General features: G+C 41.6%; 1 protein-coding gene across 2 annotated transcripts; it reads left to right on the forward strand.

Moving 5' to 3' along the window:
• Positions 1 to 1937: 1937 nt before the first annotated feature.
• On the forward strand, positions 1938 to 15977 carry gins4 (GINS complex subunit 4 (Sld5 homolog)). Of its 2 annotated transcripts, XM_084314218.1 has the most exons (8): positions 1938 to 2162; positions 6573 to 6659; positions 7460 to 7573; positions 7685 to 7782; positions 8093 to 8181; positions 8853 to 8943; positions 14786 to 14883; positions 15235 to 15977. In XM_084314218.1, exons 1-7 carry the CDS (start codon positions 2055 to 2057, stop codon positions 14880 to 14882), a joined length of 684 nt encoding a protein of 227 aa, XP_084170344.1. In that variant the 5' UTR covers positions 1938 to 2054; the 3' UTR covers position 14883; positions 15235 to 15977. The 2 variants fall into 2 exon arrangements, with proteins under 2 accessions (XP_084170344.1, XP_084170345.1); XM_084314219.1 differs by lacking the exon at positions 6573 to 6659.
• Positions 15978 to 18712: the final 2735 nt, after the last annotated feature.

An 18712-nucleotide genomic window follows, 5' to 3' on the forward strand; every position in this document is an offset into this window, starting at 1 on the left:
TAAAATATAGATCTCGCAACCTCTACCAATGATCCACATCTTGCCGGAGGAGGACGAGACAAGCAAACAGTATAACCGGTCTCTTGATACAACTCTTTTAGATTCACTGGGGTTTGAGTGTCACGGCATTGCAGGACGCTGTTTGATGCCAGACGAGCAGACCACTGAGTGATGGGCTTATCAAACTGACCTGATATACTGGGGCTTAATACATAAACCCAGGAGGGGCACAGGAGAAGGGGGGCTGGGGAAAGGGACCGGAGAGGGGTCTGGAGAAGGGAGGCCGGGGCACAGGATCAGTGGGACTGGAAACGGGGACAGAGGGCCGACAAGGGGGGCTGAAGCAGGGGGGTGGAGACAACAACCCAGGAGTAGGACCTGGGGCTGGGGTCTCCTCGCCAGCAAGACCAGGCGTAGAACCCAGAGCAGGGGTCTCCCCGGCAGCAGGATCCGCCCTACCCACAGCCGTAAAATAATGTGATTCCCTACCCACCTTCAAAACCGCTCTCAAAGACCACCTACAGGAGGCTGCAATTCGAAACTGGCCCCAGTAAATATCCAACCCCCCACCCCCCCCCCCCACCCAACCCCCTCCAATGTACAGTTTCTTCCCCCTCAAATGTATACCCTCTTTTAGAAACTCTGTCTCTTAAACAGTACTGTATATTTGTATATCTTGTATGTCATAAATGTCTGGATGTAACAGTACTGTTTATCTGTATGTCGTGTATGTCATAAATGTTATGATGAATTGAAAATGGGGGACCCTGATGTAAACAAGATGAAAGTCTTTCTCTGGTCTGTATCCCGTTAACAATTGTGTGTATTGAGCCGTACTGTATTGTACCCATTCTTCAATCTGTTAATAAAGTTTTCAATCAATCAATTGAAAATGTTGAAAATTCCCCATTTTAAATTCATGATAACATTTATGACATACACGACATACAGATATACAGTACTGTTACATCCAGACATTTATGACATACAAGATACAAATATACAGTACTGTTTATTTACAGACAGCGTTTCTAAAAGAGAATATATACATTTGAGGGGGAGGAAACTGTACATTGGGGGGGGTTGGACATTTACCGGGCCAGTTTCGATTTGCAGCCTCCCGTAGGTGCTCTTTTAGATCAATCAGTTAAAACAATCAATCAATCAATACTTACTCTATGACCGTGCTGCAGCAAAATACAATTCAGCTGCATGCATTATCCAGTAACAGTAAAACACCTCATGAAAACACAAATAAATTGGCCTATATTTGCCTCATAATATGATAAAATGTGCATTGAACCACGACAGTGAGTTCTCATATGCTGTAATGGCAGTGGCACGGGAAAGAACACGTTTTACGAATTACAATGAATTGAAAATGGGGGACCCTGATGTAAACAAGACTAAAGTATTTCTCTGGTCTGCATCCCCTTAACAATTGTGTGTATTGAGCCTTACTGTATTGTACCCATTCTGCAATCTGTTAATAAAGTTTTCAATCAATCAATCAAACGTTTCTTTGAACAACTACATGGATGGTCCCCCCCCCCCCCCAATGTACAGTTTCCTCCCCCTCAATTGTATATATTCTCTTTTAGACACTATGTCTGTAAATAAACAGTACTACTGTATATTAGTATGTCATAAATGTTATGAATTGAAAATGGGGGACCCTGATGTAAACAAGACGAATGTCTTTCTCTGGTCTGCATTCCCTTAACAATTGTGTGTATTGAGCCGTACTGTATTGTAATTTGTACCCATTCTGCAATCTGTTAATAACATATCAATCAATCAATCAATCAATGGTAGAACAGCTAGATGCGCATACTTGCGCATGTTGATACTCGCGAGGACAACGTTTCAGTGGCGCGAATCTCGTCCGGAACAAGTAACAAACGCCCCCGAGGAAGCGTCCAGTGTGAGATTGGTCGTTTTCCCATAACAATTCCGCCAACATTTTCTGGTTGCCTAGCTCTGAGAGTTATCGTGAAATATACCCTTTCGTTGGAGCACAGTATTGTTTATTTTCAGGCTTCGCTAGTGGTATTATGATGACCGACGTCTTGAGTGATGATGCCAGCGACATTAGCGGCAGCCAAGGTGACAGTCAAGAGGATGTTATGACTCCGTCGGAGCTCATTGCAAAACTCGAAGAGGTGACTAAACTTTACTATAGTTAGTCTAGCGATGTTGTTACTAAAACTACATTCGGCTCTGGCCACATTACACCTCAGTAAGTTATGTCTCTTCTCTTGACAATACAAAGATCCTTTGGTACAAGTGTTACTTCTAGTTACTGACTGTCTTTTACTATAGTATTATGTATGATACTATGTTTGATTGATTGAACATTGTATAGATTGCAGAATGGGTACAGTACAGCTCAATACACACAATTGTTAAGGGGATGCAGACCAGAGAAAGACTTTCGTCTTGTTTACATCAGGGTCCCCCATTTTCAATTCATCATAACATATATGACATACAGATAGACAGTACTGCTACATCTATACATTTATGACATACCAGATTTACAAATACAGTACTGTTTGTGATACAAAAAGAGTTTAAAAAAGAGAGTATACATTTAACGAAGAAACTGTACATTGGAGGAGGTGGGGTGGGGGGGGACTGTACATTGGAGGTGGTTGGGTGGGATGGGTAGGCGGGGTCAGGTGGGGGGTAACTACATTGGATTATCGACGAAACCTTACTTGGTCCCAAGAAGAGGGTCGCGTGTATTTTGGGTTAGGACATTTACTGTACATTGGAGGGGGTTGGGTTAGGACATTTACAGGGGCCAGTTTCGAATTGCAGTCTCCCGTAGGTGCTCCTTGATGGTGGTCTTAAAAATGGGTAGTGATTCACATTCCTTTACAGCTGTGGGTAGGGCGTTCCACATTGATGTGGCATAATTGCGAAACGTGTTCTCCGGGATTTGTGGAGCTCCCTCTGGTGTTGTGGTCGTGGTATTCACTGACCTTTGGGAAGTATTTTGACATGTACATGGGTACCTTAGTCGTGTAGTGTATCTTGTAGACCAGGCCCATTGCAAGTTGCTGTACTCTGTCGTCTACTCTAAGCCATCCTAAGTTGTCAAAGTGGGCAGGGGTGAGGTGGGTTCTAGGAGAGGAGTAAGGTCAAGCAGTAGTCTGACCAGTTTGTTTTGTGACGTTTGTAATTTTGTTTTTAGCGCCTTTGAGGTGCTTTGGTACCATGAGGTGCAAGCATAGTCGTAGTACCCTTGAATGAGTGCTCCTGCCAGAGTCTTCAGGGTATTCTTTAGGGATGCCCCGATCACGTTTTTTGCCACCGATACCGATCGTTGTGAGCCATATCGGCCGATACGGATCCGATACCGATCGTTTTTGATTAAAAAAAAATTTAAATTTATTTTATATAATTTTCTTTTTCTTTTTTATAAAATATATATATTATATAATTAGACTTGTACTTGTATTATCTGTGAGACATCGCCACCACGCAACAAGCTCCACTGTCTGTGTGTACTCTAGTAGCCTCCAGCTACGGCCAGGATTCTCCGGAGCTGCAGCTGGACCCTATACTCGAGTAGCCTGCAGCTACGGCCAGGATTCTCCGGAGCTACAGCTAGGCCCTATTGATCATATTCAACAACATGCCGCCCTCAGCTCGAATACGCATCGAATGAGTTATAAAACATTGATATCAGGAGCTATCTGTGGCTACTGCTGGCCGGCTATATAACGTTGATACAGCGCCTCTGAACTATTTAGTTCAGTGGGACATTTCGTTTTGAACAGTGAGCTGGCGTCAGCTAACATGAGCTAGCTGAGGTATCATACACGTCTCTACTAGACTTGCTGGAGCGTTTGTTGATGTCAGCTTGTCAGGAGCTATCGGTAGCTGGCCGGCTAGATACCGTTCGGTTAGACAATGCCTCATCATGTATTGGACTGGAAGTGAATGGTTGACTGGGTCATTTTGTAACGGTAGCTAACATTAGCTAAGGGAGACGCCGTCCTCCCGTCCCCTGGACTAGACCCGTGTTTACATGCGCGCGGGAGGGGCTGGAGGGAGGAGCAGACGCCGCACAGCTCCCGGTGTCTGAGACAGAACTCAGCGAGACGAGCGAGTGAGATCGGTTTTGACGATCTGCGAAAATAAAGCATTATCACAGATCACCGATCGCATATTTATACTGATTATCGGCCGATAACGATCGGTGGCCGATCGATCGGGGGATTCCCTAGTATTCTTGTTTACCAGAGAGGAGATCCGGTACAAGAATCTAGTTCATTGGTTGACTTTTTTTATTACATTGGATGCCATTTTGTCACAGGAAAGATTTGCCTCTAGGATGGAACCTAGGTATGTAATTTCATCTTTCCTTGTGACAATATTGTCACCCACTGTAACTGAGAAGCCGTCGGCCTTGCTGAGTTTGCTATTTGAACCGAAGAGAATGGACTCTGTTTTACCCAGGTGTAATGATAGTTTGTTGTCAGCGAGCCAGGTGCAGATTTTGCCTAGTTCCGAGCTGAGGATTCTTTCAACCTCCTGTAACTTGTTCTTGTCAGAGACCAGCAGGGCTGAGTCGTCCGCGAACAGGAACAAGTTGCAGTCACAATCTGACGACATGTCATTTGCTATGCATAAATTAGGAACATGTCTCTACTACTACTATCTACTATGTACTTATATGCTATTATGCCTTTACTACCTACTATGCTAATTACAGTATGTCTATACTACTGTGCACTCAAGAGTGTAGCACTCAAGTTCGACTCTTGACTTGTAGACTATCAATACCAATTACTAGGGGTGCACCGATATATCGGTCGGGTATCGGTATCGGCCGATAAGTGCCTTGTTGACTGCTATCGGCCTATCGGCCGATAAGCTCAAATGTGCCGATAGCAGTCGCCGATAAATACCCATCAATTTGTGTAGCGTCAAAAGGCAAAAAAAAAAAAGTTCACTCGCGCGATCTACCTGCACAACGCCCGCCGTCCCCCACACACACACACACAATCTACTGCATCAAAGTAACTACTTATGATTAACAAGGCATTCGTTTTGTGGCATTAGCGTTATATAGTTAGTGTTACACGGACAATAACATCAGCATATTATTATTACCCATAGCAGCAAGGCATTACTCCGAGTCCGTTCATTAGCTCGGTTCCATTCCGTTGCTCATTCCGTACCCAACTACACATTCTGCAATCTGTTAATAAAGTTTTCAACCAGACAAATGTATAGAAAGGCTTTGTTTTATTATAACATTTGTTGCAGTAAAATCATTATGTCTCATTTGGTCATGCGTGGAGCGCCGGTCGGCGGGCCGGGCAGCTAACGTAGCTACGTTATTAGCTATTAGATGCAAGACTAACGTTACTGGTGAAAATGTGATTTGCGTTGGAATACTCCTTTGTCAACTTGCTGTACTTTGCTTGCAGGTCTGCAGTCATTATTGCTGCATTATGAATAGCCGCAACTTTAGCCAAGGTAACGTTATGGCTAAACCTTTAACAATAGTTAACGCTAGCTTTCGGTTAGCTGTTCAATGCTATTAATAACACAACTCCCCGTCAACACCCTCTCTCGGGAAGATGGCATTTAAGAAAGTATCTGCTGTTAAAATGAAGTGTTACACGTTCAATAACAAGCATATTATTTACCCGAAGATAGCAGTAAACAAGGCATTACTCCGTTAGTACGTTCATAGCTCGGTTCCATTCCGTTGCTCATTCCGTACCCAACTACACATTCTGCAATCTGTTAATAAAGTTTTCAACCAGACAAATGTATAGAAAGGCTTTGTTTTATTATAACATTTGTTGCAGTAAAATCATTATGTCTCATTTGGTCATGCGTGGAGCGCCGGTCGGCGGGCCGGGGAGCTAACGTAGCTAAGTGTGTTCTGCTCTCGCAAACAGAATGCCCGGAAGTAGAAAAATTTATAAACGCTTGCCGATTGGTGGTAAGGACAGCAGGAGGTGGGTGCTAGCGGTCACCGGTGTGGCGTAATTGGCCGAATCGACTGTCAATCAAAATGGTTCCATTGCATTGGTTGAAAGCTCTGGTTGAGAGAATAGTATCCTGCTGCAGGCCGCAAGAATGGTTCCATTGCATTGGTTGAAAGCTCTGGTTGAGAAAATAGTATCCCTCTGCAGGCCGCAAGACGATACTGGGAGAGAGATAGTGATACCATAAACATATTTCTTGATGTTTCCTTTTTTTAAGTAAGTAAAGAGGCCTACAAATACAAACATACACATACAAATATACAGTAGTTTCATTAAAAAAAGAAAAAAAATTAAAAAAAAAAAAAAAATTTACAAATACTTATATACAAATATACAAATATCGGTATCGGTATCGGCCGATAGTGTTAGTTGAACAATCGGTATCGGCGGCCAATTTTCATATCGGTGCATCCCTACCAATTACCCTTATCCGCCGGAGTTGTACCCTTTCTGCTGATTTGTAATTTGCTTTGGATGAAAGCGTCAGCTAAATTAATAAATTACGTAAATGTACACAGCCTTGTTGGAACTCACACAGTCGTCCTCTCTGTGCAGGCTTGGCTGAATGAGAAGTTCTCACCTGAGTTGCTGGAGAACAAATCTGAGATGGTAGAGTGTGTGATGGAGCAGCTGACTCACATGGTAGGTTAAAGGCCCAAGCTGATTTTGTGTTTGTTTTGTTAACGCTTGGATGACCGATTGGACCTTTAAATAAGGATTCTTGTTTACTGGTTATGCTCAATTTGTGATGCCCATGCAACTTCTAATCAGATTGCACATCTGTACTTTGCAAGTTTGTTGTTTCTAAAGGTTAGGTGAAATCTATATTTAATCGAAATATGTTGCACTACAGTCAAAGTATTCTGATAAGTTGGCAAGTTTGTTTGAGGAAAAAAATAAGCTTTTTAGATTTCCCAATGTGGGCGATCAAATGCAAAGTTGTTAATACGGTCATCTGCTTTGTCCAAACTTTATTCACACATATACCACTAACAGTCGAAACATTAATTTAGCTGTTGTAAATGGACTGCATTTATATGACACTTTTATCCAAAGCGCTTTACAACTTATGCCTCACATTCACCCATTCTCTCACACATTCACACACCAATGGCAGATACAATCATGCAAGGTGCCACTGCCAACCTGCTCATCGTCAGCAGTTAGGGGTTAATTGTCTTGCTCCAGGTCACTTTGACATGCTGCCGGAGGGAGCCGGAATCAAACCAGGAACCTTCTGATTACCAATTTGTCAATACTTGTATAACACAGTCAGTAGCATGCAGAGCTTAGAAACAACACCGAGATGCAGTCGTCGGACCAACAGTCAAGCAGTGGGCAATACTGTACATAAACCTAGACTAGTGTTTTAACTGGTTAGTTTCCAAATGCCCACCGGTTCTATTGACCGTGACAGTGCCGTGACATTTCCCCCTTGGCAGGAGGCTAACCTGCAGCGAGTGAGGAAAGGGGACATGAAGGCCAGTGTCCACCGCATGGAGACGGACAGGATCCGCTACGTCCTCAGTAGCTACCTGAGGTCCCGCCTGCAGAAGGTCAACCATGTGAATACAACGTGTTTGATGAGGCCCTCGTCAGACTGACCATACTCATTTAAACTTGGGAGTCCGTAGCCATAGCAGTAATTTATTTTGTCTCGAATTTAGATCGAGAAATTCTTCCCACATGTCCTTGAGAAGGAGAAGTCCAGAGCGGAGGGAGATCCATCATTTCTTTCTCCGGAGGAGTTTGCTTTCGCCAAAGAGTGAGTGTGATCACGTCTGTTATACGATGGAGTAATAGAGATAATAGTCCTGCGTCCGTCGCCCTATCCCATCATTCTTATTTCCCTGCCACCTAATATAGGTTGTGTCTAGATCCCATCGCCCGGAAAGACCTTGCCTGTGACATGGAAGTGGTTTGTCACTTGTTGCTGGCCAAGCTGTAAAGTGGAAACTTTTTAACCTTGCTCACAGCCAAGACCCTTCCAGATAATGGGATCTAGACACTACCATTAATGAAATTCCACTTAAACTTAACAACATACTCATACTGTATGTTCCCCTGTCATACAGATATCTGGCTAACACAGAAACCTACCTGAAGGCTATAGCCCTAAAACACATGCCTCCCAACCTACAGTCAGTGGACATGCTGAAAGCAGGTAAGAGCTATTAGATATACTATATAATTTGTAATATGTACACAAAGTGGAAGTTGGGCACACTCTTTTACTCTAATAACAAACACCCAGCAGAAACATAGTATTTATAGATGATTTGTAAATCATTGCTAGCTTTCCAAAATGAATAATTCTTGACAATGTGCCATTGTAATAGAGATTGTACTGTGTTTTTCCCACCTAGCCCTGCCACTCCACTTGAATATATCTGGTAGCCTATAGCAACTATAGATAATTTTCAGATTATAAACAAATTTATATTTTCTTTGGTATTTGATACTCTATGTAGTGCACACGCCTAGCTGTACAATTTGTCAAATGAATGAATGAATGAATGAATGAATGAACTGATTGTATTAGCTCTCCCATACTCGATGACCTGCACAGTAAGCTGCTGGCCTGTCTATAGGAGACCTCCTTTTCGGCTGGCAGTGCTTGAGGAAATCGCTCGGGAGTATCGATTGTGGCTGCTGTTGTTGCTAGGTGACTACAGAAAACTTGTTGGAAGCACAGCACCTTTTTACCGAAAAACTTCTAACGCTTGATGCTCTTGAGCACCAAAAACACACTGAAAACTAAACCAGCGCTGAAAAGACAGGTCTGCTGTGGACGCATGCCACCTAAGTCCTGTGTGTATTCTATTGTGCTCCCAGTCCCGGAGCCCTGTTTGGACTCCTTTGTGTTTCTGCGAGTGAAGGAGAGACAGGAAAACATCATGGTGGAGCCTGAAACGGATGATCAGAGGTACTCTCATTTGTTATTCTGACACTATAATAGTACATGTAATACCCCCTTTTTTTTTTTTATAGCACTTCACATTCAGAAAACCTGAAAAACTTCTTGATGGGCTAGGGTGCTGCTCGGTTTGGAATCTGACTCTTCATATCATACTCCCTCTCTCCAAACCCTCCTGTCGCCCCTTCAATGTGTGCTGTCTATTAACACTTTCAACGCCAGAGGTCGCTGTTTACTGTTACTGTTGAAAGGCCACCGCTTTAAACAAATGGGAATACGTGGCGGTGTTTAAAGCGCTAAAGCTATATTATATATTATAGCTATGGATCTAATAATATAGTCTGGTGGTTCTCAACCTTTTTACACCAAGTACCACCTGAGAACGTAGCTGGCTCTCCAAGTACCACCATATGACCGACGTTAAAATACAGTCTATTCAGCTATGCACAGTTCACACACGAGGCAAATGTATTCCTAATAACACTATTTATTGTTAACTTTAGTCAGACACAGCCACAATGTACAAAGGGGTAGCACTAGAACTAGCAAACTCTTCCACACAATTCTCATACAATGCAAGGGGCATTGAGAACATAATAACTAACATTCTCACATAGCAAGTGAGAAAATTAAGAACGACTGTATTTCAGCAAATGTACTTAATTCAAACACGCTCTCTCGCTCTCTCTCACACACAGCATGTTGTTGTCCATTGACAACTCGCATAAGCAGGGCCGGACTAGGGAAATAATTCAGGCTGGGAAATATAGTGTGAAATATACCCCCAGTCGGCCACTTTTTAAGTGGGGGGTCTGGGGGTCCCCCACCAGGATTTTTTTTTAGTTACAAAGACTTCATTCCCTGCATTCTGGTGCAGGAATTTTTGAAAATTTACTAGGGGTGCACCGATATATCGGTCGGGTATCGGTATCGGCCGATAAGTGCCTTGTTGACTGCCATCGGCCGATAAGCTCAAATGTGCTGATGGCAGTGGCCGATAAATATCCGTCAATCTGGTCCACACGTTCAAACTTTGAAAAAAGTTTCAGTCAAGCGACCTGCACACACAAGCTACTGCATCAAAGTTACTTATGATTAACAAAGGCATTCGTTTTGTGGCATTAACGTTATATAGTTACACGTTCAATAACATCAGCATATTTACCCGAACATGGCAAGCATTACTCATTCATATCTCTCACTTCCTTCCTTTGCTCAGAGAGCCCGTACTGAATTGTACCCATTCTGCAATCTGTTAACACTTTAATCGCCCGAGACGCCGAAACTCGTCATTCCCCGCCATGCTCATTCTGCTGAAGACGCCGTAACACGTCTTTGATATCAATATTTCAAAAATCTGTGATCGAAATCATATTTCTCCCCCGGGGACCTGAGATATACTGCTGAGCTCCACTCAACTCTCTAACAGTTCAAGAGCGCCATCTGGTGGCCGATCGGCAGATCGCCTAACAGGAAGTGATCTGTGGATGAAGTGGTGCTCACCCATATTTCGTCCGGGCACTCGCTATCGTTAGAGGGACTCCATCTTGACACAGTGAACACCGATCGGTGCAAATAACTCGATAAACAACATGATTTGGACGTATATACTATTATACAACCTGGAAATGGATCGGGTATTTATACATCCCATAATAGGAATATCTCTGCTCCACGCTCATCGCCCAACGGCCCGAGGAAGCTACGGTAAGATTCAGCGGTTTTTTTAACGTGTTCCATATAAACTGCTCTGATGATCATATCACCCACACTAGATGAATGATATAACGTTGCCCACGGAATTATAAACGACCCCCCGCCCATCCGGTCAACATCAGATGATAAGTAGTAACTCCTAGAAGCACATCCAGTTGACATTTTTTATCTCGCACAGATTCCTACCAAACTGTATTTGATCATCAATATAATGCATTTAGGGCTATAAATCAAGTTCTGGAGAAAGCTGCAGAAAACGATAAAAACATACTTATACTTTAGACCGTATTTTAGTATGAATATGTGAATGAAAAAGTATAACGTTGCTACACCCTGAACAATAGATATAGGACATTGAATGGGCCATAATAATGTCAATTTAGCAATACAATTTAAAAAGTTATAGCCCTGCAAAGAAGGGGAACTTCTCCATAGACAAATAGAGATGGCGAGGGATGGTAAATTATGAATTTAACCATGGCGATCAAAGTGTTAATAAAGTTTTCAATTAGACAAATGTATAGAAAAGCTTTTATTATAACATTCGTTGCAGTAAAATCATTATGCCTTGTTTGGTCATCCTGCAGAGCGCTGGTAGTCTACTCGTGGCCGGCGGGGAGCTAGCGTTATTAGCTATTAGTTTGTTGTGGTTCTCGCATGCAGATCAATGGCGGACTTCCCGGAAGTAAACAACGAATAAGTGCTTGCCGATTGGTGGTAAGAACAGCAGAGGCGGGTGCAAGCGGTGTGACGTAATTGGCAGAATTGACTGTCGATCAAAATTGTTCTGTTGCCATCTACCTGCATTGCTTTGGTTGAGAGAGATAGTGCTCTCTTATTAAAACTCATAAACTTTTTTGAAAGCCAGTGAGTAACTATTGTATGACTCAGACTTCAGCAATAATCATGACTCATGAGCATTATAAAATAAAAACACACATGGCATGGTGGAATTAATACCATAAATGTATTTCTTGATGTTTCCTTTTTTTAAGTAAGTAAAGAGGCCTATGTTCATATCGGTGAGCACAATTTGTAACACAAAAAGAGAGACGTGTAGCCTATTTATTTATTTAATATTTTATTTATTCATTTTATTATTTTATTTGTTGCCATGCCTAAAATAATAGTCAAGCATAGGGCTAAAACATTTTCATAAACAATATCATTTTTTGTTATATGGTTATAATAAAAGCATTTGTCTGATTGATTGATTGAAAACTTTATTAACAGATTGCAGAATGGGTACAATACAGTACAGCTCAGTGGACTGGAGGATGAAGACCAGAAAAATACTTTCGGCTTTTTTACATAAGGGTCCTCCATTTTCAATTCATCAAAACATTTAGAGACATACAAATATACAGTAGTTTCATAAAAAAAAATATATATAAAAAAATAATTATAATAATTATAATATATATATATTTTTTTGCCACAAATATCGGTTGAACAATCGGTATCGGTGGCAAATTTTCATATCGGTGCATCCCTAAAATGTACCCTTTAAATGCCAGTGTTTGTGATGGGCATCACAAATTATTGTAAAAAAAAAAAAAACACACAAAGGTAAATATCTTCAATATATCAAATGCAAAGTGGATTTTTCTGTGGGGGATTATTACAGCCTCGCATAATGTCAATGATTAGCAACAACACTAATTTAGATGGGGGCGGCTACGTGGCGTAGTGGGCAAGGCGCTCGCCACGAATGCGGAGACGCTGGGCTCGCCTGTTCGAGCCCAGCGCTCCACATTGCTTTCAGTTTAGCTGGTCGTTCATACTAATACACATTGGCCGTATTAGGGGGTGGGAAACTGATGGGTGGGGATCGGGCGTTGTGGACAGCGACTCCTACAGGTCGGTTGGTGCGCCTGCGCAGTAGAATCAGGAAGTGTCGGGGGCAGCGTGAGCCTCCCACGTGTTACTCCTCGCCACTGAGAGATCGAGCTGCGCAGGTGAAAAGATGCGACTGCTGTTACCTCAAGTACCGGAGGGGACTTGTGCTATGTATGACTTAGTCCACATTGCAGCCGGCTTGTGGGAGGCAAGAAACAGCGTTCGTGACAGGGGAGGGTTGAATTGGATGATATACGAAATTGGGATGGGAGAAAATATAGAAAATGGGAGAAAAAGTGGATCAAAAAAAAAAAACTAATTTAGATGGATTTTTAGTTTTTTTGTAATGTCAGATTGAAAAAAATACACACTTACCACTTAGGGATTAGGGAACTAAATTGTCATACGCCATAAAAATATTATATGCTGAACATTTTTTCCACTTTTTCTTTCATAAATCTTTTATTAAACTTCAGCCCATGATCATAACCACCACATATTCAATACATTTTAGAATTGTAACATTTTCGAATTCAATAAATCTTCAATATATCAAATGCAAAGTGGATTTTTCTGGTGGGGATTATTACAGGCTAGCATGTGTCAATGATTAGCAACAACACATATTTTGATGGATTTTTAGTCTTTTGTAATGTCAGATTTAACAACAACTCTTCAGAAAAGTGGGAGTATTTCATTTTTTATCTGACATTACAAAAAAATCTAAAAATAAAAATGGTTATGATCAGGGCTGAAGTTGAATAAAATATTATGACTGTTTAGACTGCATTAGGCCTACTCTGTCACAGTGATCTCCTGGTTGTTCCCCACTTAGGTTATCTAACTATCGCGCCGCCGCAACTAGAAACACTGGCCTGGCCTGCTTCTAAGTTCAGTGGCCTGATTGCGGAATTTTTTTTTTTATTTATTTTTTTTCAAGTACCACAGGTTGAGAACCACTGGTCGATTGTCATTGAGTTTCTTCCGGTCAAGATGCAAAAAAACAGATAATTTTTCCATCCATACATTCCCGTTTTATACCGCCATGAATATGAGTAGTTTCCGAAAGGCTGCGTAATGGCCGGCAACGTGTATTCTAGTAAAAGCGTTATCGTTTCTTCCCTGCTAGCTACTGTTCTCAAATCTAGATTATCGGTATTATGTTTCATCATGAATGCATGAAAGGGGGGGTGGTCGTTTTTTTATGCTTTGATCGCCACCAACGGAATATGTTACACACACATGCTCCGATCGCAATGAAGGCATTTTTGGATCAATGCAAGATTGATACCATATAGCTAGTGATGCACCGATGTGAAAATTGTGGCAGATACCGATAACCGATATTAATATTGTTGTTCTGGCCGATACCGATATTTACCGATGTCGATATCTCTGTATAGAAAACACTTTTTTATGATAATCAAATAAAGAGCTATTTTCCAAAACGCATTTTCTTTTTACTTTTGTAACTTATTTTCAGAAATGACTGATATTTTGAAACTATTTAAGGCCAAAACATGTAAAAAAATATATATATATATTTAAGATTAAAAAAGAACATAATAATAATTTATTTTTTATATCGGCCCTATCTTGATATCGGACCGATACCGATGTGTAAAAAAACTGCCATATTGGCGGCCGATATATCGTGCATCACTACATATAGCCCTTACCTTGATTAGGATCTGCCCCGAAAAGAATATTCCAATTATCTGATCGCCATTCCAAGTACTGATGTCGATCGTGTGGCCAACGTAATCAAGCAAAGAACATGAACCGAGAACGCTTGATTCTCGTCAATCCATGCGTTATAAGTGCTTGGCCTGCCCGACTAGTTAGACTCTGCCCGCAGACCTTAGATCCACCCACACAAAAAGCCACATTGTTTCAAATGGAATGCAATAGTGGCCGCAAGGCGGCAGGTGGTATTCGACTTTTCCGATCTCAGACTCATCCCCAGTGATAACACAGGCTCCCTGAATGTTTTATGAATAGAAAAATTGAATAAAAGAAATAACTATGTCGGGGGTCCTGGCGCTCAACGTTCGGCGAGTTAACCCGACTATAGTCGGGTCTGGCGCTGAAAGTGTTAAAGCAGAAATGCCTTAAAACAATAATAGCATAGCACTAGTATTATTATTGAAATATAAAAGTACTGTATAGATCCAGCAGGTGGCAGCATATCTTCACTATCTGCTTATTTTTGTCAGGTCAACATTGAGCAATGATTGATTCATTAATAAGGTCCTGTTAACATCAATACTCTATCTCAATCCTTTCTTTCTTGCAGAGAGTATGTTGTAGATCTCGAGGAGGGTTCTCAGCATCTGATGAGATATCGAACTATAGCCCCGCTGGTTTCGAGTGGAGCTGTGCAGTTAATTTAAGGTATGTAATAAATTAATTGTCACAGTACTTGGATAATTGTATTGCCCTAGTCATCTCCCTCACTGAGCGACACTGATTCACACACCCTATTTTGAATGTGGTTTGAAGTGGCTGCATGTAAAGTAGATATTACATAAGCGACTGGTAGTGACTTGACTGGCTGTATTTTTAGCCCTCACTTATTCACCCTGTACGTGGTCTCATGGCAACAGATCATGCTGGAAATCTTTCTCTTTTACAAACCACATTTTATTTTCAATAATGGTGCCATCTCACAATACACTGTAATGTGACTCTATTATATCCACTTGTTAACCATTCATATAAAAATGTTCTGTTTTTACTTTTCAGGTATTTGTGTCCCAGTGGCTCAAATGCAGTTGTTTGACTCCAGCACATGGACAGGACTTAATGGACAAGCACAGGCTCATTAACCTAAGATGGATCCGATTAAGAATGAACATGTGGAATGAAATCACTGGAATGACAACAAATCTGTGACTTCCTTTTCACCCTGTGGTCTCAACACGAGAATACATCCCTCTGTCCTGAAGACTTCTGTTTTAAATCTCCTAAATGGAAGATGTCGGAGCAAGCATAAGAGAAAGATACTTTTGCAATGATATGAAGACAAGGAATGGACATCGTATAGAATTGACCATATTCACATGCTGATGACTGCAAGTTTTGTGTTTTCAGCTGGTATTGTTAGGAAACAAACTATATTAAAAGCTAGTATAGCACATAACATGTGATATGAATGGTAAAACATTCCAAAAAGATCTATCAGAACACTAGTAGTTGACCATATGGCCCTCTTTCTACATACCAGGACTCGCAATGTCTTTGGGTTGGCCTATCGTTTTAGTTTAACTGTCTTGTGTTACGACACATTAATCAGATTCAATTAATTTGCAAAATACTAGTACAATAAATATACAAGAGTTTGTCTTGGTGGTATTGGTGTACAGATGTGGACAACATGAAAATGGTACATTTGACAAAAGGACATTGCATACAATACAAAGGGATCCTACTTTCCTTGTACCATTGTGTTAATGTAGTGTCATTTAATAAATTATTTTAATTCTGTGTATGCTGATCACTTGTTTTTAGTTTAGTTTTGATTTGAGTGAGTCATGACAAGTTCTTTCATACACTGGGAAAGTCCAGGGCCCTGTTCCTCGTTCCTGGCTAACTGAGTTAGCCGGATAATCTTCAGGATAACTTGACATAAGCTAGACCTTTCGGTTCCCCGAAGCGCGATTGTCTAAATCACTATGGCAACAGATCAGAATGTTTGAACCTTAGGGCGGTCAGGTGGCGTAGCGGAGATTGCGCTCGTCACCAACGCAGGAGATGCTGGGTTTGAGCCCAGCTCTCGGCATTGCTACCAGCTTGGCTGGTCGTTCATACTAATACAATTGGCAGTATTAGGGGGTGGGAAGCTGGTGGGTGAGAATCTGGCGTTGTGGACAGCGACGCCTACAGGTCAGGTCTCGGCGCTTGCTCAGCGGGGGCAGGACTTGGTGGAGATAGCGTGCCCTCCCACGCGTTACACTTCACCAATGAGAGTCCTCGCTGCCAAGTGAAAAGACGTCACTGGCAGTCGCCGCACGTATCGGAGGAAGCGTGCGGTCGGCTTCGGGACGCCCTTGTACCGACTCGTAGGAGAACATGCATACAGCAGCCAGGTAGGGGAGGGGGGAATTGGGACGGGGAGAAAAACTAAAATTGGAGAAAGAGAGTAAAAAAAAAAGTGTTTGAAACTTTGGGAACCATGTATTTATATAGTACATGATACTAAGCACATACAGTACAGATATCCTCATAAGTATCTATTAATTTGTATCAATTAGATACTCTTTGGGCTTGTTTTTATCTACTTATTCTGAAAGAGTTGAACTAATTATTTTCGCTAGCAACTTAAGATCTCATTCGATTATTCATAGCCTACTGCCAGCAGGCACATTTAAAGAAATATAATCTGATTGATTGGGGTAATGAGGGATTTAAAATTTGCCTATAGATTATGCATTTAACTTGTCGGCGAGGCTATTGAGCCGTACTGTATTGTACCCATTCTGCAATCTGTTAATAAAGTTTTCAATCAATCAATGCCGTTAGAAAATCAGGATTTCTGCAATCGATCGACACCTGGGCCCTATTCCCCGTACCTGGTTCAACTAAGTCAATCAAAAGTCCCATTATCCAGATTCAATTAACCCGATGTTTGAATCCGGGCTTTCCCTGTTCCTCAAACGCTGATTCAGTCTTGTTAATTCGAACCAGACTTGATACTCAGGATAATTGCGCGCGGCCGCCTCACCTGAAAAGACAGCAGGTGTCGATCCCAGAAATCCTGATTTTCTAACGGCATTGATTGATAGATTGATTGAAAACTTTATTAACAGATTGCAGAATGGGTACAATACAGTACGGCTCAATAGCCTCGCCAACAAGTTAAATGCATAATCTATAGGCTAATTTTAAATCCCTCATTACCCCAATCAATCAGATTATATTTCTTTAAATGTGCCTGCTGGCAGTAGGCTTAATAATGGAATGAATAATCTAATGAGATCTTGCTAGCGAAAATAATTAGTTCAACTCTTTCAGAATAAGTAGACAAAAACAAGCCCAAAGAGTATCTAATTGATACGAATTAATATACTTATGAGGATATCTGTACTGTATGTGCTTAGGTATCATGTACTATATAAATATGGTTTTCAAGGCGTGACCCCCGAAATAACGTGTCAGAGAGGCTTGGAGGCACTAGCGGACTGACCATCGTGGACTGGCAAATGCTTTTTTTTATTTTTAAATTTGTTTGTTTTTGCCCGCAGTCAGGCCACTGAACTCTGAAGCAGGCCAAGGTTGCGTGAATATTGCCGCGCGGTCACGTGGCCGTGTGGCCAATCAGAAACGCTGAACGAAAGGCTGAACACAAGTTGGTTGCCTTTAATATTCACGCGGCCAGCGTGGTATACATGTTTCTATTTGCGCATATATAAGTTCAGGCAGGAATGCGTGGGTTTTTTTTCATAGCCGCAGTTTGCGAAGACGCTCTCTGATTGGCTAGCCCGCGTACAGCGAAGACCCTCTCTGATTGGTTTAGCTCCGAAGGGCTCTTCCGCTTTGTACATAATATTCTCTGCTTCGAAGTGGTTATGCTTTGGCCTCTGCCGAAACCCGGGAGATATGAATGTTTTGGATCGCTCTAGAATGGGTGAAGACGGACGTCGGACTAAAATTGAAAGAATGAGACGAAAGCGGGGCGCAATCAGAGGTGTTACTACAGAAGTTTTGAATCAGATGGACATTGAAATTGACTTGGAAACTCCAAATGTTGATCACTTGGATGTACTGGGAGTTAAAGAAGACAGTTTGTTGGAACCTGACCGGGAAATAGAACAGCTATAAGTCTGATGGATGATTTGGATGCTGATATTGAAGCCGCGGAGATGGAAGGAACGCGTCATTATGTTGAACTGACGGCAGCACGCGAGGGTGAGTGATACTATAATGAATCGATAGATCACAGAGCGCCAGTGAAGTAGAGAAATGTAATGTAACGTGCACCGGTAAACTTCTATAAAGGACACTTTCGTACAGTGGCGGCTCTACCACTAGGGGCGCTAGGGCGCCGACCCACCTGTTGACCCACCTGTTAAATCAGAGAAGAAGAAAAAAAAAACGTTCGTTTTTTGTTTTATAGCCCTATAAATAATATAAACATGTTTAAAATGAATAATATTTACTTGTTTTAAGTGTTTGTGTTTCCAATGCACAATATAACTTAATTTTACAAAGATTAATAATAGTT

The sequence above is a fragment of the Notolepis coatsorum genome, assembly GCF_963971535.1.
Source record: "Notolepis coatsorum genome assembly, chromosome: 1".
NCBI lineage: Eukaryota > Metazoa > Chordata > Actinopteri > Aulopiformes > Paralepididae > Notolepis > Notolepis coatsorum.